The 17,048-nt window shown below is 44.9% G+C and overlaps 1 protein-coding gene across 11 annotated transcripts in view; it reads left to right on the top strand.

The window, feature by feature from the left end:
- LOC138608528 (regulating synaptic membrane exocytosis protein 2-like) overlaps positions 1-17,048 on the top strand; it is a 42,049-nt gene that overhangs the window by 14,190 nt on the left and 10,811 nt on the right. For 3 of the 11 annotated variants that reach the window (XM_069681137.1, XM_069681131.1, XM_069681139.1), the window contains 17 exons: positions 1,071-1,135; positions 1,252-1,371; positions 1,633-1,732; positions 1,859-1,982; positions 2,355-2,401; positions 5,097-5,185; positions 5,284-5,319; positions 6,042-6,172; positions 7,209-7,380; positions 7,572-7,731; positions 7,867-7,890; positions 8,537-8,605; positions 8,784-8,919; positions 8,997-9,104; positions 12,666-12,725; positions 13,482-13,634; positions 14,319-14,428. In XM_069681137.1, coding sequence (XP_069537238.1) covers positions 1,071-1,135; positions 1,252-1,371; positions 1,633-1,732; positions 1,859-1,982; positions 2,355-2,401; positions 5,097-5,185; positions 5,284-5,319; positions 6,042-6,172; positions 7,209-7,380; positions 7,572-7,731; positions 7,867-7,890; positions 8,537-8,605; positions 8,784-8,919; positions 8,997-9,104; positions 12,666-12,725; positions 13,482-13,634; positions 14,319-14,428 — 1,704 coding nt within the window. The remainder of the gene's footprint in view (positions 1-1,070; positions 1,136-1,251; positions 1,372-1,632; positions 1,733-1,858; positions 1,983-2,354; positions 2,402-5,096; positions 5,186-5,283; positions 5,320-6,041; positions 6,173-7,208; positions 7,381-7,571; positions 7,732-7,866; positions 7,891-8,536; positions 8,606-8,783; positions 8,920-8,996; positions 9,105-12,665; positions 12,726-13,481; positions 13,635-14,318; positions 14,429-17,048) is intronic. The other 8 variants (XM_069681133.1, XM_069681132.1, XM_069681136.1 and 5 more) reach the window with 8 other exon arrangements.

The following is a 17,048-nucleotide window of genomic DNA, read 5'->3' as shown; positions in this document are numbered from 1 at the left end:
CAGACAGGCATGAACTGCTCTGCAGCCTGCAGGCAGAGCTCAGGGCAAACAGCACCCACAGACTCTGTGAGGAGAAGGGGAGTGCAGCTCATTCACCTCCTCTTCCTCTTCCTCGCCTGAAGCCTCCTCCTCCTTCTTCCTCTTCTTCATGGCTTTCAGACAGACCTGTGAGTACCAAGTATCTGCTTACAGTCCCACCTGTGTACAGACGCATTACAGGCCCCAGACCCCAGGCCCCCCTTTAAGAACCAAAGCCCCCCTGAAGGTCCAGGCCCCCCTTTAAGAACCAAAGCCCCCCTGAAGGTCCAGGCCCCCTTTAAGAACCAAAGCCCCCCTGAAGGTCCAGACCCCCCTTTAAGAACCAAAGACCCCCTGAAGGTCCAGGCCCCCTAAAAAGTCAGAGCCCCTCTGAAGGTCCAGGCCCCCCTGAAGGTCCAGAGACCTACCAAAGGTCCAGACCCCCCTAAAGTTCCAGAGACATCCTAAAGGTCCAGACCCCCCCTAAAAACCCAGAGAAGCCCTGAAGATCTAGAACCCCCTTAAAGAACCAGAGACTCCCTGAAGGCATAGACTCACCCACCCCGAACAACCTTTGTGCTAAGAGGTTTTTACTGTTCTTTCGGGTTGTCCTGTGGTTCTGAGGTGTGTTATGGACTCCTGTTGCCTAAAAGGGTTCTTTCACTGGCTTCTACTGATGTTCTAGAATTTAAGCGTTTCATGTCTTGTGTCTGTTCTCTCTGATTGTCAGTTTACCTGCATAGCGAGGTCAGACCAGCAGGTGCTTCAGCCTTTGTTGGTTTTGCTCACCAGACTTTCACAGTTCTAAAAATGTGTTCCAGTTCTGCAGGAAACCGGACGGTCAGGATCTGTTTGAATGTTCCAGCTGTAGATCTGACTTCAGGGTTTAATCTCCTGATTTCTGTTTGGACACTTTCAACTTGTTGGAAACAATGTTCTCACTCCAACATGTTCTGTTTTGTTGAGTTTGAAGTAATGTAAATAGTTTTTACAATAAGCCTGCTTTTATGAATTCTTGACCTTTGACCTTTTGCTGGGTTTCTGGTTGCTAGGAGACATGGACAGCCAGTGGTGGGATCATGGTACCTGGCAGAGCGAGCCTGCAGCCCTGTCTATGGTAGGACTAAGCCCCGCCCCTTGCCTGTCATGTTTGTTTACGGTCAATCAGCTGACTGGACTCAATGTTTGTTGTTTGTTGTCTTTTTTCCTTAAACCATATTATGTGTTTATCAGCATCCAGTGTCATGGCAACCGTCCAAGGATGGAGAGCGTCTGATTGGTCGAATTCTGTTAAATAAGAGAATGAAGGACGGGACGATTCCTGCGGACACTGGAGCGCTGCTCGGACTCAAGGTGGCGCCCTCCTCTTCCTCTTATTGTTGTTGTTGTTGTTGTTCTGCTTGTTTGTGTTCTATTTGTTCTTTTTTTCTCTCCTGTTGTTCTTTTTCTTTTTCTTCTTTCTTGTTCTTTTTCTTCTTCTATTTGTTCTCGTTCTTTCTTGTTTTTGTTTTTTTTCTTTCTCCTCTTGTTGTTCTCTTTTTTTCTTCTTCCTCTGTTTGCACATGCTCAGTCTGTCTGCAGATTACTGCCTTGCTCATGGGCAGTGTGTTTCAGGTGGTGGGGGGAAAGATGACAGAGTCAGGTCGTCTCTGTGCCTTCATTACTAAGGTGAAAAGAGGAAGTCTGGCTGACACTGTGGGACATCTGAGACCAGGTAAATACACACACAGAGCATTTGTGCTAAGCTAAGGTAACAGGCAGTTCTTTCTTCTTGTTGCACACATATACTGTACTGTTCCCATTAGAACGCAGACGTTCTCACAGGAACTCTCATTCTCAGGTGATCAGGTTCTGGAGTGGAATGGTCGGGTTCTCCAGGGAGCCACATTTAATGAAGTATACCACATCATCCTGGAGTCCAAACCAGAACCACAGGTGGAACTGGTAGTGTCCCGACCAATCGGGTGGGTCAAAGGTCACAGGATGTCAAAGGTCACGAACAGTGACAGCCAATGAAATGGAAGCTAAACTGAATTAAGAGTGAAATAAAACACAACAACCTGAATCAGTTCAAAAATAAGTTTATTCAGATTAGATGCTGAGTGAAGGTTCATCTGTAGTAAATCATTGTGTAGTTTCTGGTGTTATATTAACACATTATACTGCCCCAGAAATAACCATGCTTCTTTGTTCATATTGTTTAAAACACAGTCAAAAAAAAGCTTTGAATATGCATGTTTTTGCAAAATTCACACCTGACAACATGAGGACGTTCCTGTTCTGACAGAACATTCCATTAACAAACTTTTCTTCGTGATTTTTGTTTTTTCTTAAAGGGAAGTTTCCAGAGCTGCAGACAGCACGCTCATCGCTCTGGACTCCAGTAAGTTTATACAATCACAAAGAGACCCAAAACAACAACAAAGAGACCCAAAACAACAACAAAGACACAAAACAACCACAAAGAGACCCAAAACAACCACAAAGAGACCCAAAGAGACCCAAAACAACAACAAAGACACAAAACAACCACAAAGAGACTCAAAGAGACCCAAAACAACCACAAAGAGACGCAAAGAGACCCAAAACAACCACAAAGACATAAAACAACCACAAAGAGACTCAAAGAGACCCAAAACAACCACAAAGAGACCCAAAGAGACCCAAAACAACAACAAAGAGACCCAAAACAACAACAAAGACACAAAACAACCACAAAGAGACCCAAAACAACCACAAAGAGACCCAAAGAGACCCAAAACAACAACAAAGACACAAAACAACCACAAAGAGACTCAAAGAGACCCAAAACAACCACAAAGAGACGCAAAGAGACCCAAAACAACCACAAAGACACAAAACAACCACAAAGAGACTCAAAGAGACCCAAAACAACCACAAAGAGACCCAAAGAGACCCAAAACAACCACAAAGATACCCAAAACAACCACGAAGAGACCCAAAGAGACCCAAAACAACAACAAAGAGACCCAGAACAACAACCACAGACTTAAAACAACCACAGAGAGACTCAAAACAACCACAGACTTATAACAACCACAGAGAGACTCAAAACAACCACAGACTCAAAACAACAACAGGGAGACTCAAAACAACCAAAGACTTAAAACAACCACAGAGAGACTCAAAACAACAACAGGGAGACTCAAAACAACCACAGACTTAAAATAACCGCAGACTCAAAACAACCACAGAGAGACTTAAAACAACCACAGACTTAAAACAACCACAGAGAGACTTAAAACAACCACAGAGAGACTCAAAACAACCACCGACTTAAAAGAATCACAGAGAGACTCAAAACAACCAAAGAGAGACTCAAAACAACCACAGACTTAAAACAACCACAGCGAGACTCAAAACAACCACAGACTTAAAACAACCACAGAGAGACTCAAAACAACCACCGACTTAAGACAACCACAGAGAGACTTAAAACTACCACAGAGAGACTCAAAACAACCAAAGAGAGACTCAAAACAACCACAGACTCAAAACAACCACTGACTCAAAACAACCACAGAGAGACTCAAAACAACCACAGACTTAAAACAACCACAGAGAGACTCAAAACAACCACAGACTCAAAACAACAACAGGGAGACTCAAAACAACCACAGACTTAAAACAACCACAGAGAGACTCAAAACAACAACAGGGAGACTCAAAACAACCACAGACTTAAAATAACCGCAGACTCAAAACAACCACAGAGAGACTTAAAACAACCACAGACTTAAAACAACCACAGACTTAAAACAACCACAGAGAGACTCAAAACAACCACCGACTTAAAAGAATCACAGAGAGACTCAAAACAACCAAAGAGAGACTTAAAACAACCACACACTTAAAACAACCACAGAGAGACTTAAAACAACCAAAGAGAGACTCAAAACAACCACAGACTTAAAACAACCACAGAGAGACTTAAAACAACCACACACTTAAAACAACCACAGAGAGACTTAAAACAACCAAAGAGAGACTCAAAACAACCACAGACTTAAAACAACCACAGAGAGACTTAAAACAACCACACACTTAAAACAACCACAGAGAGACTTAAAACAACCAAAGAGAGACTCAAAACAACCACAAACTCAAAACAACCACAGACTTAAAACAACCACAGAGAGACTTAAAACAACCACAGACTTAAAACAACCACAGACTCAAAACAACCACAGACTTAAAACAACCAAAGAGAGACTCAAAACAACCACAGACTCAAAACAACCACAGACTTAAAACAACCACAGCGAGACTCAAAACAACCACAGAGACACTTAAAACAACCAAAGACTTAAAACAACCACAGACTTAAAACAACCACAGAGAGACTCAAAACAACCACAGAGAGACTTAAAACAACCACAGACTTACAACAACCACAGACTCAAAACAACCACAGACTTAAAACAACCAAAGAGAGACTTAAAACAACCACAGAGAGACTTAAAACAACCACAGACTTAAAACAACCACAGAGAGACTCAAAACAACCACAGACTTAAAACAACCAAAGAGAGACTTAAAACAACCACAGAGAGACTTAAAACAACCACAGAGAGACTCAAAACAACCACAGACTCAAAACAACCAAAGAGAGACTTAAAACAACCAAAGAGAGACTTAAAACAACCACAGAGAGACTTAAAACAACCACAGAGAGACTCAAAACAACCACAGACTTAAAACAACCAAAGAGAGACTTAAAACAACCAAAGAGAGACTTAAAACAACCACAGAGAGACTTAAAAAAACCACAGACTTAAAACAACCAAAGAGAGACTTAAAACAACCACAGAGAGACTCAAAACAACCACAGACTCAAAACAACCACAGAGAGACTTAAAAAAACCACAGACTTAAAACAACCACAGAGAGACTTAAACTTGTCTTTGGCCAATCTGTCCGTTCATTAAAACTGTAAAACAAACAAATCATCCCCACCAACAGTAAGAATAATTAAAAGAACAAAACCAGAGTGTAAATAAAGAAGTGTCTGTGAGCACTAATATTCCTGATTTATGTTCTCCACATTCTGTGTTCAGGTTCCAGTTCCTTCGACTCTCAGAAAGTTGGTCCATCAATCTCTGTCACGTCTCCCATGAGCCCCAGCATTCTGTCTGGACAAGTATCTGTAAGTTTACCCATTATGCACTGCACCACCGCATGGCGCACCCCACAGCCAATCAGCTCTCAGTTAACAGGTTTCATGGTGATGTGTGTGTGTTTCAGACTGTGAACAGGCGTCCTCTGGTGCCTAGAATTCAGGTAACTGTATATGTAGAGAGGAGTGAGACATCTGTCAGTCCTCCTATCTCTGTTTTCTCTGTCCGTAGTTCTAGTCGCTAGCTAATCAGCTGTTTAATTTAAAGCACTGCCCACCATCTGATCACCAGGTAACCAGTAACATAACTAGGTAAAAGCTGTCAAAAAAATGTAGTACAGTAGCATTCTGAGGTAGAGCCTTGTTTGTATGCAGGGTTCTGCTGGTTCCCCTCTGTTCTCTGTGGTTCTAATTCAGGATCTCAGCTACTGTTCCAAATGATTCAACTTGTGTTCTACGTGGTTCTGGTAGTCCTGTGGAGGATTAAGCTTCTGTTCTTCCATTTAGTCTGAAGTTCTAAGGGGATCCTGTATTTGAAGGTTCTGCCCCTGCTCTACAGGGCTTTGCATGTTTGAGGAGGTTTGTCTTGTGCACTATGAGGTTGTTTCTGTGTTCTGTAGGGTTTTGCTGATGCTCTAAATGGTACATACTACTCTGTATGGAGGTTCTATACAAGATCTATATAAGAGTTCTGCCACTGATTTACAAGATTCTTTATTGTATCGTATGTTCTGGTGTTGGGTGTTGCTTCTGCTCAGTGGGTAAAAGGGTTCTCTCCCTGTTGTCTTGGGTTCCTCTGTGGGTTGTATGTTTCCTGTATTGCTCTCTGGGGTTCCTCTGCAGCTGTGTGGGGTTCTCTCCTTCATGCTGATGTAAACCTCTACAGGTGAAGCTGTGGTACGACAAAGTTGGTCATCAGCTGATCGTCACAGTTCTTGGAGCCAAAGAACTTCCTGTCCGAGACGATGGCCGACCAAGAAACCCCTACGTCAAGATCTACTTCCTGCCAGACAGAAGGTCAGTGAAGCACCAATCAGAGTTTTAAGGTGCTTTTCGACAGCAGGAACTTTCCCCAGGAACTAGGAACCTTTTCAGGAACTCGGTGTGTTTCGTTTTGGAAAAAAACATACAGTACATAATAGCAATATCTTTTTGTTTGTTTTGCGATATATATTGCAATATTAAAAAATACAGGAAATTATACCACATAAATGCAGTGTGTTTTCATGTCCATATAAACTTTTAACAATCATATTTCTTATTATTTGGGACTTTTGAGTCTATTTTTCTTTAACATAACAAATCCTCCCTTTAACGTAAGACACCCTGACGAAACAGTAGGATAGTTCAGGTGAAGCGACACGTTTCCTTATAAAATAAATACAAACACACCTGTGGGCTGCTGCTGTGTTATTTATACAATATGTCATCAACCGTTTCTCATGGTGTTGAAATCTAAGTTTAATCAACGTGATCTGCACCGCGACAGTAACTTTATGAAAAGAAAACTCACGTCTCCTACTTCCTGTCGGCACACAACCTCACGCCGTGCCCAATCCATTTGCAATGCAATAAAGCACGATCAAACACAGCAGAAGTTGAATCTCCTCCTTGCTAACAGGCTGACTGTAGTGTCGCACAAATGATGATACCTTCTTATTCTTTGAGTTATAATGGTGCTTGGCAAACCAGCTTAAAGGTGCATAACCTTCACCTACTGGCCTGGCGGTGTAGTGCAGTTACCTTTACCGTTTCTTCATACGTCATTGGCCTGATTTGAATAATCTTCCCGGGACTATAGGTCGCTGTGGAAAAGCTGACAACAAAGGGCCACATGAACCATGTAGTTCCTTGAGGAGAAGTTTCTGGAACTAAAAGTTCCTGGAACTTTTGGTCGAAAAGCACCTTTAGTTGGTGGGGGTGTATGCAACATGACTAAAGGTAAGGTTCTCAGTGTCTCGTTTGCATTTCTGCTACCCGTGGTTTTGCTGTTGAACATACAGAACCTCACCTGAGCTGCTACCTCATCAGACTCTGTCTCCTTTCCTCTCAGTGATAAGAGTAAGCGGAGAACAAAGACGGTGAAGAAGTCAGTGGAACCTCGGTGGAACCAGACCTTCATGTACTCTCCGGTCCATCGGCGGGAGTTCAGGGAGCGGATGTTGGAGCTGACAGTGTGGGATCAGGCCAGAGTCCGAGAGGAGGAGAGCCAGTTCATGGGGGAGGTGAGAACACACGGAGAACCCACAGAGAACTTAGAACCAGGCTTCAAATGGTGCTTATTAAAGGAACAGTCCGCTGAAAATGTCTCTTGGTTATCTTTGGACTAAAACAATTAGCTAAAAACAACAACACTTGCCTGTCTTTCTCTCTCCCTGTCTCTCTGCCTGCCTGTCTGTCTGCCTGTATGGTGTAGATGCTCGTAGAGCTGGAGTCTGCTCTGTTGGATGATCAGCCTCACTGGTACAAACTGCAGCTTCATGATGTTACCTCTCTGCCACTGCCCAACACCTCCCCCTACCTGCAGAGGAGAGCACTGCAGGGGGAGGAGACGCTGAGCAGCAGGAGGCTGCCGAGTGAGACAAACGCACACACACAGTCCAGTTCTTATGTTTGATTGTTTTCAGTTCATCATCTTCTTTGTTTGTAATTTATTCCTCTTCTCTTCTGTTGTTGATCTCTTTTAATTTTCTCCCATGATGCTTTGCCAGACAAAGGTCTTTACTATAACTCAGGTAAAAACAGCTGACGGTGTGGGTGGTTGTGTGGATTTTTCTCACATGATGCTTCTTCACTCAAAGAGGATTTAGAATAAAACCTGTACTTTGTTTTAAATATTCTCATAATGTAACTTAAAATGAGGAATGATGAAAATAGACGAGAGATGAAAATAAAGGTTGAATGAATGAGTCTCAGGTGTCAGGTGACGTCAGGTTCAGGTGAGTTGGAATGCTGTAGTTTCCAGGTTTCTTTGTTCTGCCCTGAGGTTCTTTATAGAGCTTCACAGAACCTTCTAAAACCATTTTGGGGTTTTTGGCAAATGCCGGATGCTTATTATACATATGCAAGGATTCTCTTACAGATCTTAAAGTTTGGTAGGATTCAGTCTTACTGAAGAGGTTCTGCAGGTAGTTGATGGGTAACGTAGTCCTCAGGAACGTTTCAGTTTGAATGAAGAGAGAAGCAGTGACTTCCTTTAGTGTTCATGTTGTTTCAGTCTGAACGCTGAGTGTCAGATTAGGATTAAAGAAGAGCTGCTTACAGGATTAAAATCCTGTCTCTCTCTCTGTCTGTATTTCCCTTCTCTGTCTGTCTCGACGTGTCTCTCTGTCTCACTCTCTGTCTCACTCTCTGTCTCACTCTCTGTCTCTCTCTCTGCAGGGACTCAGAGGATCAGTGACAGTGAGTTTTCAGATTATGACTGTGAAGACGGCATTGGGGTGATATCAGGTGAACTTCATATCCCATCATGCACTGCACAGAAATAGATCTTTGTGTTCTGTTTAGTTTGAAGTTCTTCGGTGTTCTACGATGTTGTCTATGATGTATAATAAAGATATGTTTTCTGACCTCGGAGTCAGACACTTTGGGTTGATGGTTTGATTCCCACCTGTCTCTGTGTTTTTAGACTACAGACAAAATGGGCGGGACTTCCACAGCTCCACCCTCTCAGTGCCCGAGCAGGTGATGATGTCCAATCACTGCTCTCGGTCCGACATGGTCCGGATTAGGTCACGGTCGCCGAGCCAACCGCCTCCTCACAGGTAGTTGTTGTGTTTGACCCCTGACCCTCTAAACCTTTTGAACTCCGACCCCCTGACCTCTGACCTCTGGTTGCCAGCGGTAATCCTCTGTACCCGTTGTACCGTGAGGACGCCGTGCGGCTGCTGAGAGGCTCCAAACTGAGCCGAGCCCACTCTGATGCCGGCCAGTACAGCAGCCTGGACAGGTAACCATGGAGACACAGTTACACACCTGACCTAGGTCATCTGGGTCACCTGGACACTGGTCAATCAGCAGAGTGTTATTAAATTTTAATACTCACTAAATCAATCAGTAAATAATTATTAAAAATTTACTAATTGAAAATGCGGCAAGTGAGTCAAAATCGGGAACACCTGTCCTGTCAGGTAAACCTTGCCCGCCGATACTGCTCGACAATAACACAAACACAAAGAACAAATGAACCAGAACCCAGGTCAGACTGTGTAGTACTGAAAGTGATACTGGTTTTAGTACTGCTTTTAGTACGGGAGTGCACTGGAGTGTACTGTAGTGTTCTGGAGTGTGCTGGAATGTACTGGAGTGTGCTGGAGTGTACTGGAGTGCACTGGTTTGCACTGTAGTGAGCTAGAGTGCACTGGAGTGTTCTGGAGTGCGCTGGAGTGTACTGGAGTGCACTGGAGTGCACTGGTTTGCACTGTAGTGAGCTAGAGTGCACTGGAGTGCGCTGGAGTGTACTGGAGTGCGCTGGAGTGTACTGGAGTGCACTGGACTGCGCTGTAGTGAGCTAGAGTGCGCTGGAATGTACTGGAGTGCACTGTAGTGAGCTAGAGTGCGCTGGAGTGTACTGGAGTGCACTGGAGTGCACTGGACTGCGCTGTAGTGAGCTAGAGTGCGCTGGAGTGTGCTGGAGTGCACTGGTTTGCACTGTAGTGAGCTAGAGTGCGCTGGAGTGTACTGGAGTGCACTGGACTGCGCTGTAGTGAGCTAGAGTGCACTGGAGTGTGCTGGAGTGCACTGTAGTGTACTGGAGTGTACTGGAGTGCACTGGACTGCGCTGTAGTGAGCTAGAGTGCGCTGGAGTGTGCTGGAGTGCACTGTAGTGAGCTAGAGTGCGCTGGAGTGTACTGGAGTGCACTGGTTTGCACTGTAGTGAGCTAGAGTGCGCTAGAGTGTACTGGAGTGCACTGGAGTGCACTGGACTGCGCTGTAGTGAGCTAGAGTGCGCTGGAGTGTGCTGGAGTGCACTGGTTTGCACTGTAGTGAGCTAGAGTGCGCTGGAGTGTACTGGAGTGTACTGGAGTGCGCTGGAGTGTACTGGAGTGCACTGGACTGCGCTGTAGTGAGCTAGAGTGCGCTGGAGTGTACTGGAGTGTACTGGAGTGTGCTGGAGTGCACTGGTTTGCACTGTAGTGAGCTGGAGTGCGCTGGAGTGTACTGGAGTGCACTGGTTTGCACTGTAGTGAGCTGGAGTGCGCTGGAGTGTACTGGAGTGTGCTGGAGTGCACTGGTTTGCACTGTAGTGAGCTGGAGTGCGCTGGAGTGTACTGGAGTGCACTGGACTGCGCTGTAGTGAGCTAGAGTGCGCTGGAGTGTTCTGGAGTGTAGAAAATAACTTATGGTAATAACTAGTGTTCCAAGGTATACTGAAGTTATTCGAAATGATTTAGTACTTGTTGTAGGTCAAATGTTGCACAGTGATAGAGAGTAGCATGTTCTAGCATGAGAGGATAAAATACTATTACCTGCATCTCCACTAGGCAGCAGTAGACTGTTTAAAGTGAGGTAGACGCCTGTCATTCATCCACGCGAACCCACTGACTTATCAACACCTGTATGCTAAAGAGGAGGAGAGGAAACAACACTAGCCTGCTGAAAGGATGGTGATGACCTGCTAAATTATGTTGTGAGATATGTAACGTAAGCATAACAGTAGCATGTCAACATCAGTAGCATGCATCACAAATAGCATGACAAGCATATTAGAAAGTTCCAAAATGACAAATGTAACATCTGTTTGCTTTTAAATGCTCAAATAACGCAGGGCTACGTTACATGTCACTTCCACTATGGTGGAACTGAAGCGTCAACGGCAAGCCAAAGAGGCACACGGCCACTGTAAACTTAGCGAGTGTCAGAGTGCAAACATAATGCTCCTTGATCATTTCAAACTATGTGATTGTGTTGCTGGAGTACCTTTTAAGTGGAAATGGCCTGCAGGTAGAATCATGCTTTGTCATTTTTAAACTAGTACATGTCCTGATATCAATAAAATTCATTAAGATATCATTGAAAATGTTTTTTTACACTCTGTGTCGTGGTTTTGCAAAAGAGCACTGAATTTGAGCCAATAGATATAGAATGAAAAAATATATTTATAAATATAAATTCGCAATTTGCCCTGATAGGTATGAAATTAATATGAGATAATTAAAAAGTCATTCTAAGTGTTATGTTAAGCTGTGCTAATTGAAACTGCAGTTACAAGTTTAAAGTGTTCTGAATATTTTGATACTAAATTGTCATTTTTCTGACCTGTAAATCCAGAAGAAACTAGTTTGTTTGGGATTGGTCCAGTGATCTCTCAGTGCTACAAGTTGTTAATAAACTGTGAATTCCAAAATGTGACCAACCCTTGCTGACATCATGTTTGTAATATATTAGGTATCGAGTCTCGAACCAGCATCCTTTTTATTTCAAAGATCGTTTCAGTATTGAGTATCGTGATACTAAACTTGGTATCGGTATCGAAGCCAAAATTTTGGTATTGTGACAACACTCGTAATAACACTGTCCCTACTGGTAGTAGTTTTGTATCAGTGCTGGTTGTAGTACGAGTGGATCTACATGTTTTAGTACTGGTAGTCATGCTTGCATTTATTCTGATTGGTACTAGTTGAACTACTGGTTTGTGGTTATTCATAGTATAGTGGACTGAGGCCTTCATTGACCTGACATCAGGAGCGCCGCCCTCAGAGCTCCAGCTGTATGCCACATTAGCAGCTGTACTTCTGGATTTCAGGACTGGTTACTGCAACACTCCACATACTGCTGGATGAAGGATTGGTTGTTGTTAAAGGACAAGCTGTAGTACAATTTGAAGCACTGGTTAAAGTACATTTTTTATTTCTTGTTATAGTACAGTGTTAGTACTTGTAGTCATGTTAGTAATGCGTTTTGTAGTCCTGTATTACATTTTGTCGTACTGGACTGTCTGACTGTCTGTCTCTGTGTATTCAGGAGGTGTCTGAGGAGAATGTCTGTCGCAAACTCTCTTGATTCCCATGACAGGTACTACAGCTGTAGTCGGAATAACTGTAGTAGGAATAACAGTAGTAGTATTAGTACTCATAGACTAATAGATGCCGTATAAAAGGCTTCACACACTCATCCACATGTGTGTTTCTGTGTGAAAGGTATTTTAATGGTCCTAACCAAACTCCCTGGACTAACCACATGGTGAATGGGAGCTGTGAGGACTACAGGTGAGCCCTGGGGATTATGGGAACTTTAGTGTTAGAGCATAAGACATGCCAGTTTACTCTCTGAACGTTTATTCTGAAAAATATTTACTTCCTTCCTGTAGATCAGTCACTCAAGAGTCAAAATTCAAAGGGGTGTGTCCTTCAGGGGACCGCTGTCATGTGATGGGTCTGAAGTCCTCTGAAGGACACACCTACACACACTGCTGACAGGTAGCAACCCTTTTAGGTGTTCTGGGGTCAAAGGTTAGATAGAATTTGTGGTTCATCGTGTGCGGGAGTTCTGATGTGTTTCTGTTCTGCAGTCAGGACTTCATCCCTGACTTCCCCTACGAACCAGACGTCTACGACGAGGAGCTGCTCAGGTAAACAGACTGTTTACCTTCAGACCATTTGACCTTCAGAACGTTTGACCTTCAGACCGTTTGACCTTCAGAACGTTTGACCTTCAGACCGTTTGACCTTTAGAACGTTTGACCTTCAGAACTTTTGACCTTCAGACCGTTTGACCTTCAGAACGTTTGACCTACAGTCCGTTTGACCTTCAGACAGTTTGACCTTCAGAACGTTTGACCTTTCGACAGTTTGACCTTTAGACAGTTTGACCTTCAGAACGTTTGACCTTCAGACAGTTTGACCTTTCGACAGTTTGACCTTTAGACAGTGTGACAGATGTAGATTTAGACATTAGCAGTGCTTTGGTCTCAACTCCTCCTTCATACCTCTGTCCCAAGTCTGCACAGGTGTCCTTAAGCCTGTACATGTGCGGAGAACGACTTAAGAACCCCTAGCATCCTTTGCTGTGTCTGCTCTCTCACTGAGGAATTATGGGAAATGTATTGCTCAAATTCAAGAAAGATTTCTTCTCATTTTCTTCTTCATTGGTGTTTGACTTCCTGTCTTCAGTGCCTTAAACGTCTTGTTTACCTGCCATGCAGCTCTTCACAGGTACCACAAGCTAACAGTCGTCATTTTGATGTGACTAACTATCCCCTCCCACAGGTGGTTGTCACGGAGACAGTGGGAGTCAGTGGTCATGGGGATGGGACTGACTAACCCCTCCCACGGGTGCAGTAGTTGTCATGGTGACAGTGGGTGATGGTTGTCTTGATGATGTGCAGGTACCGGCGGGATTATTACACTCGCTCTCGCTCAGCTGACCAGCGAGCGATGGCAGATCGACCCATCTGCGCACGCTCACACTCCTCCGACCGAGCTGATTCTGCCCACTTGAGGTCCAGACACTCTGCCCCCCCTTCACCTGCTCCGACCAGGTGACCTTCAGCTGACCAATCAGAGCAGCTGTGCTCTGAATGTGGTTCATGATGTCTGTCATTGACCGCACCCCTTTTCTTTTAACCCCTCCTCCTCTGCTTCCTGATTAGCTCACGATGACATCAGACTGCTCCCTATCTGTTGCTGCCTTTTATTTGTGTTTAGATATACATTATATATGTATATATACTGTCTGTATATATACATTTGTCGTATATATTTGCATGTGTTTTATTCTGACGGTGTGTTTTTAAATCATGTCCAGTTTATTTTCCAGCATGCAGGTGTTTGTTATTGTTGTTTGCTGGATTTTGTTTTGCCCGTGGTTCACCTGTCCGGCCTGGGTCCGTGCCCCAGGTGTAAGGAAACCTGTTTTTTTGGATTCTGACAGGAGGACAGGAAGCAGGAATGAGACAGCTTCTGATTGGTTTAAATCATGGTGATGTTCTCAGCCCTGAGAACACGTCTCATTAGCTCTGCTGTTACACCTGGTCCCTGAAAGTCTCTAATAAATGTTACCTTCGAGACCCTCAGTCGTAGAGTTTAGAGACACTAGCTTCGGCTAACAGGCCCTAGAATAACCTAGCTTTAAGTGAAGACACTTCCATTATTGATGAGCCCTTACAGCTGCTGCCTTGCTTCCTGTCAGGTTGGTGGTTTGACTCCTGTTGTTTTTTTGATAGGGCAAACCCACGAGGTGGATCAACCCAGACAAGTCCGTCGGGAACGCCAGTCTTAAGCCGCAGAGGACGCCAGCTGCCCTTCGTCCCTCCAAAAGGAGCTCCAGACAAAAGTATGTCGTATGTTAGTGACCTGACAGGTGACACAACAATCAGCCAACCAGCTGCTGGCAGTGATCACATGATGCTTTTCAGGGGTCAAATATCCAAACCAAAGCTCTGATAGCGCTTTACGTGGACTGAACTAAATCACTGGCTCACACAGAAAACATTTCAGGAAAATAAATCAAATATTCTTATAATATTATCGTCAGAGTTAGTCGGAGAGGAGGTTCAGCACTCTTTAGTCCTGACATGTGAACAGCAGGTTCCTGACTGACGACCTCAGCAGGTCAATAATAACTCTGGAGCCGTGAAGAATGACTAAATCTTAAAATGGATTCTGTAATAAACCGGTGGTAGTGGGGAGTAAAATGATCCCTTTGTGTTGTCTGATATTTGTCATGTGAGAAATGGAAGTGTGCTGGATTCAGTCTCTGAAGTTCACAATTAAAATCAAGGTTAGAATCGAACCAAACGCTTTGTGCTTGAAAAGAGACGTGAGGGTTTAAATTGTGTCCGCAGGTTGTGAGGGGGAATGACTTCAGTAAACTGACATACAGCTGTGCATCATCAGCATACGCCTGGTGACTTATAACTGTGGGTTCTTCTTTCAGATGGAGGAGAACCCTTTGACACTGTGCACACAGGTATACATTGATCTGTGTTTAGCATAATACCTCAGCTAGAACCTCAGCTAGAACACGAGCAGTTGTGCTTCTTTGTTGTAGATTAGAAGAATATCCTATTTGTCGTTATTTGTGGTTTAACAGGTCACACAGGTTTGGGATGTGTGTAAGAAAATGTACCACAGATGGTTGGTCCTGGGGCATGCTGGGTGATGTTGTTCCATCAGAAGCTTCAGGATTCTGTTTAAGGTTCATCTCACGGTCTCAGTCGGATTCAAAAAGGATCATCTAATTTCCCTTTTGTTTTCAGGTTGTTGACCATACGCTGATTGCTTTAAAGGTGTGTGTGGGGGGGTCCTTCTGGACCGTCCAAGAGATGTTTGTGGAGAACTGATGAAGTCTTTGATTATTTTTTCTGCTTCTGCCTTCAATCGATAGGACTGCTGAAGAGAGACAGGAAATGTAGGGGGGAGTAGAGAGTGGGGGATGACATGCACTAAATGATCGGCATACCGGGAGTTGAACCTGCGATTAGTGTGTTGAGGACCGTAGCCTCTGCACATGGGGCACCCGCTCTACCAACTGAGCTCAACCAGCGCCCCCAGAGTACTTCTTTCTAAAGCAGAACTTTAAACTTGTCCTTGTTTGTCCTGAACGCCTCCTTTTTCTCCTGCCTTAAGCCGTCTGAGTTTGGCTGTGACCCGTGGTTGTTGTTGTAAGTCAGCATGGTGCGTGCTGTCACAGAAGCTGATGTATGACGTCACAGCCTCTGTAAACTCATCCAGACTGTTGGTAGCAGTCCTGAAAGCGTCCCAATCCGCCTAAGCACGCCTGAAGGTTCCCCCACAGCTTCACTGGTCCACTTTTTAGATGTTTTCACTACAGGTTGTTGGATCATCACGTGGTCAGAGTGACCCAGTGCAGCACGGGGGACGGCGTGATAAGCGCTGCTCACTGTGAGTTCATGACTGAGGTTACCTTTGTTAAAATCCCCGAGGACAATAATTAAGGAGTCAAGTCCGCTCCACACAACAAGATCTGGTCAGCGAGCGGGCGCTGTGTCTCCTGCACGTTGGCCTGCGGTGGGATGTAAACACCGACCAGAATGAACTGATGAGGGAGAAGAAGAGTTGACATTCATGAATTCACATTAAAGTCCAGACAAACAGTGTGCAGCATCACTCGAAGGCATCCATCGGGTCTTCATGTGCCGCCCTCCTCTTATTCAGAATAGAAGCTGGTTTCAGGCCGCTCTCTGCAGCGCCTCATCTCACAACCAATCAGGAGTTTCTCAGACGTAAAGACGACTCAAACAAATAGTGGTTGTAAAAAACTATCTGTGTGATTTCTGATGATCCATCGCTTCATCGTTTTTCTGTTTGCATTCGTCTCTGATCTTTTTTTTCATTTCTCTAAAATCTTTTTCTGTCCATCAGTTTTGGTGACACCCATCACAGGAGCAGCTCCTCCCACTCCACATCATCAGGTCCCTCCCCCTGGCCACAAACAAGCCCCCCTCCCTGTCAATAATCAACCTCCTCTTATACGCATCCAAGCCCCGCTTCCTCCTGGACCCGCCCAAACCCACCTGCCTCCTGCTCCTTCACCTGTACCAGCACATGCTCCTGTCCAAGCCCTGCCCCTTTCTCATGTACCCAGCCAAGCCGCGCCCCCTGCTCCGACACCTGCCCAAGCCCCACCCCCTGCTCCAACACCTGCCCAAGCCCCACCCCCAGCTCCAACACCTGCCCAAGCCCCGCCCCCAGCTCCAACACCTGCCCAAGCCCTGCCCCCAGTCCCTGACCAAGTCCAAGCCGTGCCCCCAGCATCTATTCAAGTTCAACCTCAACCGCCCCCTGCAGCACCTACCCAAGCCCCGCCCCAAACTCCTGTTCAAGTCCAAGCCCCTCCCCCTGCTCCTGTTCAAGTCCAAGCCCCGCCCCCTGCTCCTGTTCAAGTCCAAGCCCCGCCCCCAGCAGTTCCCCCTCGAGCTGCTGAAGTCCAA

Source organism: Semicossyphus pulcher, unplaced genomic scaffold (assembly GCF_022749685.1).
Source record: "Semicossyphus pulcher isolate SPU_LCO1_2020_fin unplaced genomic scaffold, fSemPul1.0.p SCAF_5, whole genome shotgun sequence".
In the NCBI taxonomy this organism is placed as follows: Eukaryota; Metazoa; Chordata; class Actinopteri; order Labriformes; family Labridae; genus Semicossyphus; species Semicossyphus pulcher.
This window is presented reverse-complemented; position numbering and strand designations above follow the sequence as displayed.